This window comes from Ailuropoda melanoleuca, chromosome 6, assembly GCF_002007445.2.
Source record: "Ailuropoda melanoleuca isolate Jingjing chromosome 6, ASM200744v2, whole genome shotgun sequence".
NCBI classification, from domain to species: Eukaryota; Metazoa; Chordata; class Mammalia; order Carnivora; family Ursidae; genus Ailuropoda; species Ailuropoda melanoleuca.
The window spans coordinates 62,539,849-62,554,987 of NC_048223.1; the positions used below are offsets into that span (position 1 = coordinate 62,539,849).

The 15,139-nt window shown below is 39.8% G+C and overlaps 1 protein-coding gene across 1 annotated transcript in view; it reads left to right on the forward strand.

Moving 5' to 3' along the window:
• The window catches only part of NUP133 (nucleoporin 133), a 59,329-nt gene that overhangs the window by 16,718 nt on the left and 27,472 nt on the right, over positions 1-15,139 (forward strand). The window contains exons 10-14 of the mRNA XM_002921544.4: positions 471-618; positions 1,551-1,708; positions 5,536-5,627; positions 11,198-11,361; positions 12,510-12,604. Coding sequence (XP_002921590.2) covers positions 471-618; positions 1,551-1,708; positions 5,536-5,627; positions 11,198-11,361; positions 12,510-12,604 — 657 coding nt within the window. The remainder of the gene's footprint in view (positions 1-470; positions 619-1,550; positions 1,709-5,535; positions 5,628-11,197; positions 11,362-12,509; positions 12,605-15,139) is intronic.

Consider the following 15,139-nt stretch of genomic DNA (forward strand, 5'->3'; position numbering starts at 1 on the left):
TGATTTAATTAGATCATATTTCTATTTCTGCTTCTGATTTTATATATGAACAAATTTATTCAATTTTCCTGTGCTTGGTATCTTCACAGTGAAGTAAGAACCAAAATGTTCACCAGGGATCACTTATAAAGTATTTGCCAATTTTAAATCAATAGTAAAATAGATTAATCTTTTTATTTCTTTTCTCATGTTTGTTGCAGGCTCTTAATTAAAATCTTATCACCATGGAATTTTCAAAGTTTGCTGATTATTTACAACTCGACAAATGATTTCTCTAATTGATGTTTATAAATCTACCCTGTCATATTTTGTAAATCATCCCAAGGGTAGTGTTTAGGTTTAGACAAGGACAGTCTGAATTATTTTACCATTTTTATGAGATAGTGTATAAAAATATAAATTAAGAAATTGTACAAACAAGTATTTTTGTTTTAATTATCATTACATGTAATCTGACTTTGAATTTTCAGTCTGAAGACTTGATTATGTGTCGGTTGATGGTCCCGAACTTTTCAAATCAGACCGCCTATCTGTATACTGAAAGTGCTATCTACGTGTGTGCCACAGGAACTGGGAAGTTTTCTCTTCCTCGGGAGAAAATTGTCTTTAATACACAAGGTACAGTATCAGTTTCAGAAAGGATGATTAATGACTCGTTAGTCATTCTTAGCAGTTTTTATTCTTTTTCCATAAGTGGTATTTTAAGCATGATACCTCCAAGTGTTATTGAGACATTCCGTACCACAGCAGTAGTAGCTGAAGTCACAACCCTACTGAAAAACCAAAAGGGTAGTAAAATTCCCAAGCTGTTGTATTTATGGGCAAAAAATAGTAATGTTTTCCCCCAGAAGATGCCAGGAAGCAAAGAACTGACACTAAGAGACGTAATTGTTTATTCCTAGTTAGACTAACTTATTCTGAGCTGATGTTCTTTAAGTTTGTCCAAACCCCTGGCTAAGAAGAATCCCAGGTGCTGGACTCATGGAGGGGGGCTGGAATGGGGGCACAGGGTGGGGGGAGCCAGCCAGGAGTGAAAAAAAAAGCCAAGCAGGCAGTCTAATCAGGACTTTTCAGGCAGAGGGCAAAATCAAAAGTGAGGCAACAGGAGGAACCTGCATTTTCTAGTTTCAGCACAAGAGCCTTGACTTTGCGTAGGGAGAATGTTATTAGCTGAGAGTTTTTTCCCTTCTCCATTGACATACTTAATAAAGATAGAAAAGAGGACAAGAGGACTCCATTGGATTGAAAAAGCTGTTGTTCTGAGTTTTGCAGAATGAATAATTTTCTTTTTTGGCTTATTATACTCACTGCTGTCTTGCAAGGCTAGTTTTTATTGTCCCCAAACTGAAGGGCACAAAGCCTGCTATTTCAAATAACAGCAGGTTCCTGACATTTGATGGAATTAAAAAGCTGAGTTCAAAGTAGGAGGAATATTGTAAGGGGAAAAAAGAAGTTCTTAGTGTATCAAGATGATTTACTGCTTAGGGTGGTGGTAGATTTTAGAAAGCATTTTTTTGTTATGGATGTCTGTGTATTTTTCTTTCTTTTAGGAGATAGTATTTTAGGAGCTGGTTCCTGTGGTGGCTTTCCTATCCTTTTTTCTAGAAACAGTGGGTTGGTGTCTATTACTTCAAGGGAAGGTGTGTCCATATTAGCAGAAGACCTTGAAGATTCCCTAGCATCTTCAGTTGCTGGACCCAGCAATGAGGTATTGTGGTTCCATAAGATTTTAACATTTTTATCAGGATATTTCTCACAAATGTTTTAGTTTAACAGGTTTTTTTTTAATTTTTATTTTTTTAAATAATTTTTTATTATGTTATGTTAATCACCATACAGTATATCCTTAGTTTTTGATGTAGTGTTCCATGATTCATTATTTACGTATAACACCCAGTGCACCATGCAATATGTGCCCTCCTTAATACCCATCACCGGCCTTTCCCAGTCTGCCCCTCCCCCCGCCCGAAGCCCTCAGTTTGTTTCCCAGGGTCCATAGTCTCTCATGGTTCATTCCCCCTTCTGTTTACCCCCCCCTTCATTCTTCCCTTCCTTCTCCTACCGATCTTCCTATTTCTTAAGTTCCATAAATGAGTGAAACCATATGATAATTGTCTTTCTCTGCTTGACTTATTTCACTTAGCAAAATTTCCTCCAATTCGTCCAATTTGCTGCAAATGTTGGGTAATCATTCTTTCTGATGGCTGAGTAATATTCCATTGGATATATGGACCACATCTTCTTAATCCAGTCATCTGTTGAAGGGCATCTCGGCTCCTTCCACAATTTAGCTATTGTGGACAATGCTGCTATGAACACTGGGGTGCATATGGCCCTTCTCTTCACTACGTCTGTATCTTTGGGGTAAATACCCAGTATTGCAATGGCTGGGTCATAGGGTAGCTCAATTTTTAACTTTTTAAGGGATCTCCACACTGATTTCCAAAGTGGCTGTACCAATTTACATTCCCACCAACAGCTTAAGAGGGATAACAGTTTTAAAAGAGTTGTGATGAAAACATAATTCTTTTATCTCCCTCTTCTCCTCTGTCCTCCTTTCCAGAAGCAGCTTCTTTTTTTTTTAGCTGTTTCTGCTGGTATTTTTCTCCATATTTCTAAGTAATATCATATGTTGCTGTCTCTTAATTCACCAATATTAGACATCTGTTGATTTCCTATTGCAGAAGATAAGGATTTAGGGTAACTTACAGTCCTTCCTCTGCCTTTATCATCCCAATATAAATTTCTTTCTTTTAATGACAGTGTGAATATTACTTAAGATTCACTGAGTCAAGTAATGCACTGATTACATTTCCTTCATTACTCAGCTTTATGTGATTCTTGGAGTGTTTAATGGGCTAATTTTATATTTGCTTTCACTTTTCTGTATATCTGGCCCATCTTTTCACAGCCTCCAGGAGCTCTTTAAATGCCTGTCAGTATGGTTTTCCCCATAGTCAAATCTCTGGAAACTCTGCATCTGCTGTCATCTTGGAACTTTCCTTTTCATCGTCAAATCCCCACCAGGACCTGTCCCTGCTCCACACACATCAGCTTGCCCGTCTTCTCTCTGCTCTGTCATCTGCCATTCCTTCTGGTTGCCATCATCATATGTTGTAGCTGGAATCACAGGCGTTCAGGTGGTTGCACTTCTTGTTGTTGTGGGATGATTTTGACAGGCAGAATGGGATAAAAACTTTTTTTCTGTCATCTTAAAACATGAAATACCGTGGGTCGCCTGGGTAGCTCAGGCAGTTAAGCTGCTGCCTTCGGCTCAGGTCCTGATCCTAAGGTCCTACGATTAAGTCCGGCATCAGCATCGGGCTCCCTGCTCAGCGGGGAGCCTGCTTCTCCCTCTGGCGCCAATCCCTGTGCTTGTGCTCACTTTCTCTCTCTCTCTCTCTCTCTGATTAAAAAAAAAAAAGGAAGAAACAATGAAATGCCCTGATCTGGAGATTTGTATCATTTTTTTACAGGAGACTAAAAATAATACCATTTGGGGTAATTTCCACTTGAATAGAATGAGAAATATATAGACTATTTCTATAATTCAAAATTAAAATGACTTGGTAGTTTCAACAGAAAGTAACAATTTTTTTACTTTTATTCCTTTGTAGTCATGTGATTTTTATAATATTGCCTGCTGTCTTACAAGGCTAGTAGAAGACAGTAGAAGCTGTTTTGTACTTCTGAAGCTGTATTCTACTTCTTTGAAATTTTTTCTAAAACCATTATTCTTAGTAATACACATTGAAATGAATTGTATAAGAGCAAACCCCAGATAATTTTACTCACAATATAATCCCTGAATTATATATACCTTTTTAAAAAAAAAAGTATGTCTATACATATTTTTATTTTTGTTTACTTTTAATTCCAGTGTAGTTAACATACAGTGTTATTCTAGTTTCGGGTATATAATATGATGATTCAATAATTGTATACATTACTTAGCGCTCATTATGATAAATGTACTCTTAATCCCCTTCACCTGTTTCACCCATCCCCCACTCTCCTCCTCCCTGGTGACCACCAGTTTGTTCTCTATAGTTAAGAGTCTATATTTTACTTTCTTTTTTTCTTTATTTACTTTGTTTCCTAAATTCCACATATGAGTGAAATCTTATGGTGTTTGTCTTTCTCTGACCAACTTATTTCACTTAGCCTTATACTCTCTGGATCCATCCATGCTGTTGCAAGTGGCAAACTTTAATTTTTATGGCTGAGTAATATTCCATTGTACGTATATACCACATCTTCTTTATTCATTCATCTATTGATGGACACTTGGGCTGCTTCCATAATCTGGCTATTATAAATAGTGCTGCAGTAACCATAGAGGTTCATAATATATTTTTGAATTTATATTTTTGTATTCTTTGCGTAAATATCCAGCAGTGGAATTACTAGATCATTTGGTAGTTCTGTTTTTAACTTTTTGAGCGATCTCCATACTGTTTTCTATAGTGGCTGCACCAGTTTGCTTTCCCACCAAGAGTGTACAATGGTTTCTTTTTCATCCACATCCTCACCAACATTTATTGTTTCTTGTATTTTTGACTTTAGCCATTCTGACAGCTGTGAGGTGATACCTCATTGTGGTTTTGATTTGCATTTCCCTGATGCTGGGTGATTTTGAGCATTTTTTCATGTGTCAGCCATCTGGGTGTCTTCTTTGGAGAAATGTCTGTTCATGTCTTCTCATTTTTTTGGGTTATTTGTCTTTTGCGTGTTGAGTTGTATCAGTTCTTTATATATTTTGGATACTAACCTTTTATCAGATACATCATTTGCAATGAGATTCAGTAGGTTGTCCTTTAGCTTTGTTTCATTTATTGTGCAAAAGCTTTTTATTTTGACGTAGTCCCAATAGTTTATTTTTGCTTTTGTTTCCTTGGCCTTAGGAGACATATCTAGAAAAATGTTGCTGTGGCCGGTGTCAGAGGAATTATTGCCTTTGCTCTCTTCTAGGATTTTTATGGTTTCAGGTCTCACATTTAAGTCCTTAATTACATTTTGAGTTTATTTTTGTGTATACTATAAGAAAGTGGTCCAGTTTCATTCTTTTGCATGTAGCTGTCCAGTTTTCACAACACTGTTGAAGAGATGGTCTTTTTCCCACTGCATAATCTTTCCTCCTGTGTCAGGGATTAACTGATCATAGAATTGTGGGTTTATTTCTGGGCTCTCTAATCTGTTCCATTGATCTCTGTGTTTTCATGCCAGTACCATACTGTTTTGATTACTGCAGCTTTGTAGTATAACTTGGTACCTAGGATTGTGATACTTCCTCCAGTTTTTTATTTTTCAGGATTCCTTTGGTTATATATACCTTTTTGATAAGACTTTTGTTGATCATTTAGTCCATTTTTTTCTTGTTTCAGTAAATGTCTTAAGTAAACTGCTGGTAAAAAGAACATGGTAAACAGCTTGTGTGTCTGTGTTGTTGCTGTCATAGGTGGGTCTGGTTTTTAGTCCAATAACTCAGAATGTTCTGATAACTTCACCTCTAAATTACAGTTCTTTATTTGACAGAGTATGGTTGTTGAGGCTTCTACAAAGAATGAAACCATAGCCCAGGAGGATAAAACCAAATTGTTAAAAGCTGCGTTTCTGCAATACTGCAGGTATGAAAAGTTCTTTAAATTATGGCTTAGTTTATTTTATGTCTGAGGACACATTTTACTGATATATGCTACTTATTTGTTGACTGGTGGGAGCAAGGTGGAGGAATGATGCCACCAAGGAGAAAATGTTTTTCTGAGCTTCAGTGCTTTAATAAACTTATTCTGAACTTGGTAGCCACAAGAGGCTTCCAATTAGTCTAGGAAAAAGCATGGTGTAACATACCCTCTCCACTTAATGGATAACAGTGTGCTATTAAAAATGGTGATCATGGGAGACAGGCAAATAAGTTCCATGCAAAGGTTTATTGATATTATAAAGAAATTAGACTTGGCCTATTCACTGGGTTTTGTTGCGTACCAGATCACCAGAGAACATGATGGCCTGTTTAATACAGCTCATGGTTCTGCAGTTTGGCTGTTTGGGGTTGGGCTCAGGTGGCCATATTATGGTTCCCATCTGGTTTCACTGTCAGCCAATAATCAGCTGCTGGCCATCCTAACTAGACTTACTCACATCCTGGGGGCTCTGTTTGGTCAGCTCTCTGCTCACATGCCCTCTCATCATCTAGCAGGTTACCCTGGCCTTGTTTACATATCTCAGGGTTCCAGGAGTGGCAAGAGAGTAAGCTTCAGTGTACAACTGCTCTTCAGATCTTTGCTTGGGTCATATTTGCCAATATCCCATTGGCCACAAGAAATCACAGGGACGAGCCCCCCTCCCCCTCTGTGGGAGGGTGCTGATAGGCAGTGTGCATATGGGAGGGGAATGATATTCAGTTTGCCACACTTGCTGACCTAATACTTCTGGTTTTAAGGCAGATTCAGTCACTTGTTTGTCCTAGACATGTATTCTGCGTATCATGTACCTTCCTTAAAAAGTATACTAAATTCACATTTGAATGAACACTAAGGAAAATTTATATCTAGCCTTTGCTCTGCCCCTAAGTAGCTGTGTGAGACTTTGGACAGATTGCATAACATTTCTGGAGTTTGGTTTCTTCCTTTGTGAAGTGTTGAGAGGGGTGGCCATTGGACTATCTTAAGGATCATTAGTTTATCTAGCAGATCTGTGTTTCGAAGTTATATTCAGAGTTTACTACCTCCATATCCCCCAGTTCTCAGCTCATGATCCCATAGTCTCATAGTGGTGTTTGATGCATAGGAGCTCACTCCCACAGAAGGGATATAGCAAGCAGGGTGCCTGGGTGCCTCAGTCGGTTAAGTGTCTGCCTTCGGCTCAGGTCATGATCCCAGGGTCCTGCAATCGAGCCCTACATTAGACTCCCTGCTCAGTGGGGAGTCTGCTTCTCCCTCTCCCTCTGCTCCTCCCCCTGCTTGTGCACTCTCTCTCTCTCTCTCTCTCAAATAATAAAATCTTAAAAAAAAAAAAAACCCACACACAATTCTGTGCCATCATAATGATCTACTTAGCTTAGTTTCTCATCCAGAAGAAGGTATCGTTAGACAAGTTTTTTGGTTCTGTTTTTAAAATGTATTTCTCACTTTTGCTCTGTTGCGTGATGTTCAATCTTACTGCCAAGATTTGATTAAAATACTATGGTCGTGTCTTGTACAAGTTTGTCCTTTAACAATTTTGACTGACCTGTGGCATCTCAAAATTTAAATGATAATGGAGCAAGTCACTGTAGTCCTTGTATTGGTTTCCTGTGGCTGCTGTTACAGATCACTACAAACTGGGTGACTTCATAGAAATTTATCCTGTCAGTTTTGGAGTGCAGAAGTCCAAAATCAAGGTATCAGCTGGGCCATGCTCCCTCTGAAGGCTCTCAGGAAGAATCTTTGCTTCTCTCCTAGCTTCTGGTGGTTGCTGGTAATCATCAGCATTCCTTAGCTTGCACATGGATCACTCCATTTGTCTCCATTACCACATGGCCTTCTTCCCTGTGTGTTGTCTGCCTTTACATGTCCTTCTAATAATGACACCAGTCATTGGATTTAGAGCCCACCCTAATTCAGTATAACTTCATCATAACTTAATTGATTATATATGCAAAAACCTTATTTCCAAATAAGGTCACATTCTGTAGTTCTGGGTGAATGCGGATTTGGAGGGATGCTATTCAGCCCCATATAGTCACTTCTAAATGTTCTATAGGGAAAGATTGTTAAGCACGAAAAGAATCCCCTGACCTGAAGTCCTGAGAGTATAGTAACCTTAGGAATAGGGTCATGGGTCTCCAGCACAGTTGTGCCTTCAGCTTACTCTGTGAGATTAACAGGTAATCATTTCTGGGGTGGTGTGAGCCTATTAATAGTCTTAAAGAATTAGACTCTTCGCAAATGGAATCATACTTTTAAAGCAAGATTTTGTAACCTCATCACTCTTGACGCTTGAGGTGATGCGATTTTTTGTTGTGAGCTATCTGTGAATTGTAGAATGTGTGGCAGCTAAAGCGGGCCTCTTCCCACTTGGTGCCAGTAGCATCCTCCCCCAACTTGTGACAACCAAAATTATTTTCAGACATTGCCAAACGCTCCCTGGGGGTCAAAATTAGTAGATTGCCCTCAAAAATGTTCTGTGTTCAGTTTTTTGCTAAGGTAATATTGCTATTTTTATGGCACGGTTTCTTTGAAATTAATTTTTATATTATTTTGATTTTCACTTGACTCAATATAAATATAAGACCTTTTGCTCATGAGAGTTTTAAGAAACTTACTCTGTTAATTAGAATAGTTAATTATTGATTATCTTGCCATAGTCAACTTTGTATTCCCATAACCTGTAGCATAACCAGGTTTTCAGGTTCAGGTTGGCCTTGAACACTTTTAGGCAGTTTTTCTGTGTTTCTCTATTCAGTTCCATCTCTTGTTCTACCAAGAGTCCATTTCAATGCTTTTCTAACTCTCCTTCACCTTTTCCATTTCTCTGCCTCTTCTCCCATACCTAGCAGAGGACTCATCCTCTTACTTCACAGAGATAATAGAAGCCATCAGATAGCAACTCCCTGGTTACCTGCATCTCAGCTACTTTTCCTCTTTCGCTCCCTATAAAGTAGGAAGGGGTGTTCTTTCTAAGAAGCATCCCTGTCTTTTTTGGTTGTTATAAAGATTTTATTTCTATGTTTAGAGAGTTTGTGCACGAGCGAGCAGAGGGGAGGGGCAGAGGGAGAGAGAGAGAGAAAATCTTAAGCAGATTCCCTGAGCGTAGAGCCTGACATGGGGTTCGATCCCACAACTCTGAGATCATGACCTGAGCCGAAATCAAGAGCTGGGTGCTTAACCGACTGAGCCACCCAGGCGCCCCTCTTTGTCCTTGTTTTGAATACCAGTTTCCTGCTTTCCTGAGCTATATTCTTTGTTACTCCTCTTCTGTATCTTTGATCTCTCTTGTGCTGGCTTCTTCTCACCAGCCATTAATCATATTTAATATGTCATTAAAAAAAAAAAACCCAGGGGCAGGGCACCTGGGTGGCATAGTCAGTTAAGTGTCTGACTCTGAGTTTCAGCTCAGGGATCGTGACCTCAGGGTTGTGATATGGAGCCCCCTGTTGAGCTCCAGGCTCCGTGCTGAGCCTGCTTGGGTTTCTCCCTCTCCCTGACCCTCCCCCCACTGTGATCTCTTTCTCTGTCTCTAAAATAAATAAATCTTAAAAAAATCTCTCTCTAAAATAAATAAATCGTAAAAAAAAAAGTAAAAAACTAGTCTTTGACTTTGTGTCCCCCTTTGATCTACCACCCCTTTTGTTTGTTCCTGTTTATAACTAAACTGCCTAAAAAGTTGTCTACCTTTGCTGTTGTCTATTGTAATTTTTCTCTCTCTACTCCCTGCCTGATTTTTTTCTCCTTCCTTGACTTCATTTGCCAAAGAAACACAGATCTACCATGCTCTAGGCCATTATATACGAATGAAGAATGTTCCAGAGCGGTTGTATATTCCATAGGCACCTCAGTTTCAACATACCCACAGTCCTGCTTGTCTTCTCCAAAGCTTATTCTGTTTTTTACCCCCTGTTCCTGCCACTGGTAAAAATGTCCTACCATAATCCATTCAGTTGCAAAGCAAAAATATATCATATCCAAGCAGTTGCCGATATTTAACTCATATCTCTTTTATTCCCAAACCTGTCTACCTGTCTCCATTCTCCTTTGCAGCTACTGCTAGTGGAGACTCCCTTCTTCTCTTGTCTGGATTTCTTCAATAACTGGGTTTTTCTCCCTCCTGTCCAATCCCCTATTTCCATGTCATAAAATGATCTTTTGGGAAAATAGAACAGACCGTGACACTTTCTTCTTAGTACCTAAGAAGTGCGTAGAACTCCATAACATGGTGTGTGAGGTTTTATGTACTCTACCCTTTGATTGGTGGTGTTCCTGAGAATCTGCCCTGGAAACCGTCTTCCCTCTTTCTTCCCTGGATGATCTCATTCTACCCATGACTTCAGTTCTTTGCTAAGATACGGACATACTCACTCACAGGTGTGACATGTGCTCTCTGCCACCGTGTACCCCTTCCTATGGTCCCCTCAGCCTCGCTGCTTCTCTTCCTTAGCTGTAGGCCTCTGCTTTATCCATCTCTTCCTCCAGGAAGTTTTCCCTGCTCTTTGGTTTCCTTTCTGTGTGCTCTGTAGCAAGAGCTCTGTTCTATTCCTGTCACAGTGTACATGTAACTATTTGTTTAACTCTCTGTCTCCTTGTGACGCTGTGTCCTTTGTGAAGTCTCAGAATGTTTTTTAATGTTCTGTCATTCTGCCTCCAGTGCCTAGGATATTGTAAGTACTCAACATATATTTGTTGAATTAATAAATGCGTAATAGTTGTCTCCCTTTTAAATAAATGTTATTAAAAGTAGTTAACTTTGGGACACCTGGGTGGCTCAGTCAGTTGAGCCACCCAGGTTCAGTCTTGGTTTCTGTTCAGGTCATGATCTCACTGTGGTGAGACTGAGCCCCATGTGGGGCTCCACGCTCAGTGGGAAGTCTGCTTGAGATTCTCTCCTGCCCTTCCCCTGGTATGCCTGTTCTCTCTCTCTCTTTCTCTCTCTCTCAAATAAATCAATCTTTTTTTTTCGACAGAGAGTGGGAGAGAGAGTGAAAGAGCACAAGCAAGGGGAGGGGCAGGGGGAGAAGCAGACTCTTGATTGAGCAGGGAGCCCGATGTGGGACTCCATCTCAGGACCCCAGGATCGTGACCTGAGCCGAAGGCAGACGCTTAACCGACTGAGCCACCCAGGTGCCCCATAAATCAATCTTTTTTTTAAAAAAGATGACTTTGCACTCGAATAGGGGACTTTCACAGTTAACTTTTTCTTTTTTAAAAGATTTTATTTATTTATTTATTTGAGAGAGAGAGTGAGCACGAGAGAGCGAGCGCACATGCATGTGCGTGCCCGTGCGCAAGCGAGCACCAGAGGGAGAGAGAGAAGCAGATTCCCCGCTGAGCAGAGAGCCTGATTAGGGGCTCCATCCCAGGATCCCAAGATCATGGCCTGAGCCGAAGGCAGATGCTTAATCGGCTGAGCCACTCAGGCACCCCCACAGTTAACTTTTTCATGGTGAATTTTGAAAATGGTTTGCCTCCTTTAATACTTTAATTTTCCAATTTTATTTCAGAAAAGATCTAGGTCATGCTCAAATGATGGTTGATGAGCTCTTCTCCTCCCACTCTGATTTGGATTCCGATTGTGAGCTAGACAGAGCTGTTACCCAAATCAGTGTGGACCTGGTGGATGACTACCCAGCCTCTGACCCACGATGGGCTGAGTCTGTCCCTGAGGGTAAGTACTTCTACTTTTCATATTATGAAGTAATCTATTTTGAGAATATTCTGGTTCTTTTATTAAAGCATCTCTCGAAGCATGTTTTTTTAGTTTTTGAAGCAGTTATTAATATACTATTTTTTAAAAGATTATAACTTAACCTTATAGTAGATTTTGAAAAGGGCTCAGAACAGATCTGCATGATAAAAACTGAAGGAATATTGGAGCTAATCCTGCTTGTTCTACGGGAAGCAGATTAATTGGCCCTACTTAGCTTTCTCACCATTTTATTTCTAAAAGGAAATTGGGGGGCGCCTGGGTGGCACAGCGGTTAAGTGTCTGCCTTCGGCTCAGGGCGTGATCCCGGCATTATGGGATCGAGCCCCACATCAGGCTCCTCCGCTATGAGCCTGCTCCTTCCTCTCCCACTCCCCCTGCTTGTGTTCCCTCTCTCGCTGGCTGTCTCTATCTCTGTCGAATAAATAAATAAAATCTTTAAAAAAATAAAATAAAAATAAAAGGAAATGGGTAGCATAGGTAAGCATTTGGCACCTATTTCTTATCTCCCAAATTAAATGATAATTTTGGCATAATCACTGTATTTGCCTAATAGAAATTGTACATTTCCCTAAGAGTGGCAATGAGCAAATCTCAGTGTAAAGAAGTGGGCATATCATGTCTCTGCCCTGTGCTTTCCTTTCTGCCCTGGGTCCTTTCTGCCCTTTCTGTTCTTCTTAAACTTCCACCCCAGCATAACAGGATTCGGTGTTCCCAGGTACCAGCAAACTGTCTCAGATGTCCATTTCTCTCTCTAATTTCCTATTTAGCAAGTTTGCTAAGCCTCGTTAGGGGTTAGGAAGGAAACATCAGTACTTACCTTATTTTCTTTGACTTTATTTTGAGCTGGCAAGCTTCGAATGATATAAATGATTAAGCTAATAATAACAGGGTTTGTGTTTTGAATAAATATGGTATGAATTATATCAAACTCCCAAAATTTTCCTCTACATTTTCAGACTCTTGGGTAATGTTATAAATAGTTGCAAATAGTTGCATTAAAAAGTTAGTAGTTTCCTTTGGTATAGAATTTTTTAACTTTTTATCTTAATAGTGGTAATTATTGTAAAGCCAGTATGTGTTTAAATTTTGTTATTGTGTTTCAACAGAAGCACCTGGGTTTAGCAATACATCACTGATTATTCTTCACCAGCTAGAAGACAAGATGAAAGCCCATTCTTTCCTTATGGACTTTATTCACCAAGTAAGCATCCTAGTTGCTGTGAACAGGGATGGCCAGGATACCTGGCTTTACTGTGTCTTTTGTCAGCTCTCTCTAGGACAGTGAGAGATCCTTCTCATTCTGCGGTGTTTCGTGGGGTGGGACATGACAAGTGCTTTCCAGTTTCTTTGCTGACTTAAAAGTAAGTCCTGGGCTGATGGGGAGGGGGAGCTATTCAAGTATAAAAGTTACATGGAAAACAGGCTAAAAAGAAGAAAAACAGTGTATTTTCACAGAAATGTTTCACCTTTTTTTTTAACATTCTATGATATCCTGTGTGCTTTTATGTAAACTTAGGTTTTCATGAATTGACTTTGTATTATTGAGAAGATATTGAAGAATATTAAGGCGATGACAGATTTTGATATATGGGTTTATAATTTTGAAGTGTGATTAGAATCAATTCCTTTTTTTAAGTTTGTGTGTTTTTGTTTTTTTTTTTTAATGGAGTATCCCCATTTTATATTGGGCCTAAAATTAGAACATGTTTTGGCTGCTAGACCGAATTGTTACACAGAATCACCCATCTCTGCCTCATTGATCAGTAGTGGCTTGCAGGCATATTATATATCCAAATGAATGCATTTCATCCCACTTTTGCTTGCTTTTTCCAAAATCGATAATGCCTTCCTATTAAACATTCCGATGCTGTCTATTAGAACTTTCTGTGGTGATGGGAATGTTCTAGATTTGTGTTATTCAGTAGCCACTAGTCACAGGCAGCTGCTGAGCACTTAGAATGTGGCTGGTATGACTGAGGAACTATATTTGTTTTTAATTTATTTTAATTAACTTAAATTTAAATCATCACCTTGGTGGATAGCGGCTACCTTATCGGACAGTGCAATTCTAGATGATTCCAGAAATACCTTGATTGTTCTTAATTCCACATTCTGCTTCAGTTGTAATGCATGGTTTGGCTCTTAACTACTTTTATTATCTTGGCAAGGGCTCTCCAATCATTCAAGTCTCTGTCCTTTTTTTTTTTTTTTTAAGTGGTTTAGGTAGACTACAGAATAATGGGGGGAAAACACAACATTTTCTTGGATGTAATTGTTTATTTAGTCAAGTGTATCAGTTAACTATTAATACCTACCAAACCACCCCAAAGTGTGGTAGATTAAAACATTTCTTTTGGGTACAAGGATGGTTTTTCTGTGGCTTTCAGCTGGGACCACTCCTTGAATTGCATTTAAGGTAGGCTGAGCTAGAAGGTCCCCAGGCTTCTCTTGCCTGACATTTGTTGTAAGGCCGTCAGCTGGGCCACATGGTTCTTCTCCTCCACTTAGTCTCTAATCCTCCTGTAGGCTGGACTGGCTTCCTGTGGTCTCAAGGCAGCCCTTCATGGGGATGAACTTAGAAGCTATAGTCTTTCTCAGGTCTTACCTTAGATAGATGTCACAAAATGTTACTTTCACCAGGGTGACATTGGTCAGAGCAAGTCACCAGACCAGCCCAGATGAAAAGGATTGAGAAATGGATTCTACCTCTTGATGGGAGGAGTGCCAAAATCAAGTTGCAGAAGGGTGTTCATACCAGAATGGAAGGAGTTCATGCCTTAGTATGCCACACGAAGAACACACTAATTTATCAGAGGGTGAGAGAGCCATTAATGTAAATAATTGTATAACCAGATTCTTTTATCTAAGGAAGTATTTTTTTTTTAAAGATTTTATTTATTTGTCAGAGAGCACAAGCAGGCAGAAGGAGAGGCAGGCTCCCTGCTCAGCAAGGAGCCTGATGCGGGACTCGGTCCCAGTACCCTGGGATCATGACCCAAGCTGAAGGCAGACGCTTAACTGACTGAGCCACCCAGGTGTCCCTAAGGAAATACTTCTTTTTTTTTTTTAAGATTTTATTTATTGATTTATTGATTTGACAGAGAGAGAGAGATTGCTAGCGAGAGAGGGAACACAAGCAGGGGGAGTGGGAGAGGAAGAAGCAGGCTCCTAGCAGAGCAGGGAGCCCGATGCGGGGCTCGATCCCAAGACCCTGGGATCACGCCCTGAGCTGAAGGCAGATGCTTAATAACTGAGCCACCCAGGCGCCGCATAAAGAAATACTTCTGAATATGAGGCTCTCCTCCTCAAGCCAGACTTGGTGCCAACAAGTCATATCTCTTGCTAAAGGAGATGAGAATTAATATCACGGCCTCAGGACAATACCTTTGCCTCTAGTTTTCTGGCAGTGAGGGAAGCGTATGTCCTCACACATAGTACGGAGCAGCTTAGAAGCAGGGAGCTACTGTGCTCCTCTTTGTTATGTGGCTCGAGTGATGTTAACATGTAGACATCACTTCGTTGGCAGTGCTACTTCACTGAGGTGAGTAAAAGCAGACAAGCAGAATTCCCTCATGTAAAAACTACATTTACAGTATTGGTGAGGGAACCAGCAATAGAATTCAAATCAGAAAAGACAATGCAACTCTTATTTTAAAATAACCAGTGAACAGGTTGAATAAATTAAGACACATTGATTCAGTGACCTATTCCATGGTCATTAAAAATGAGTAAAAAA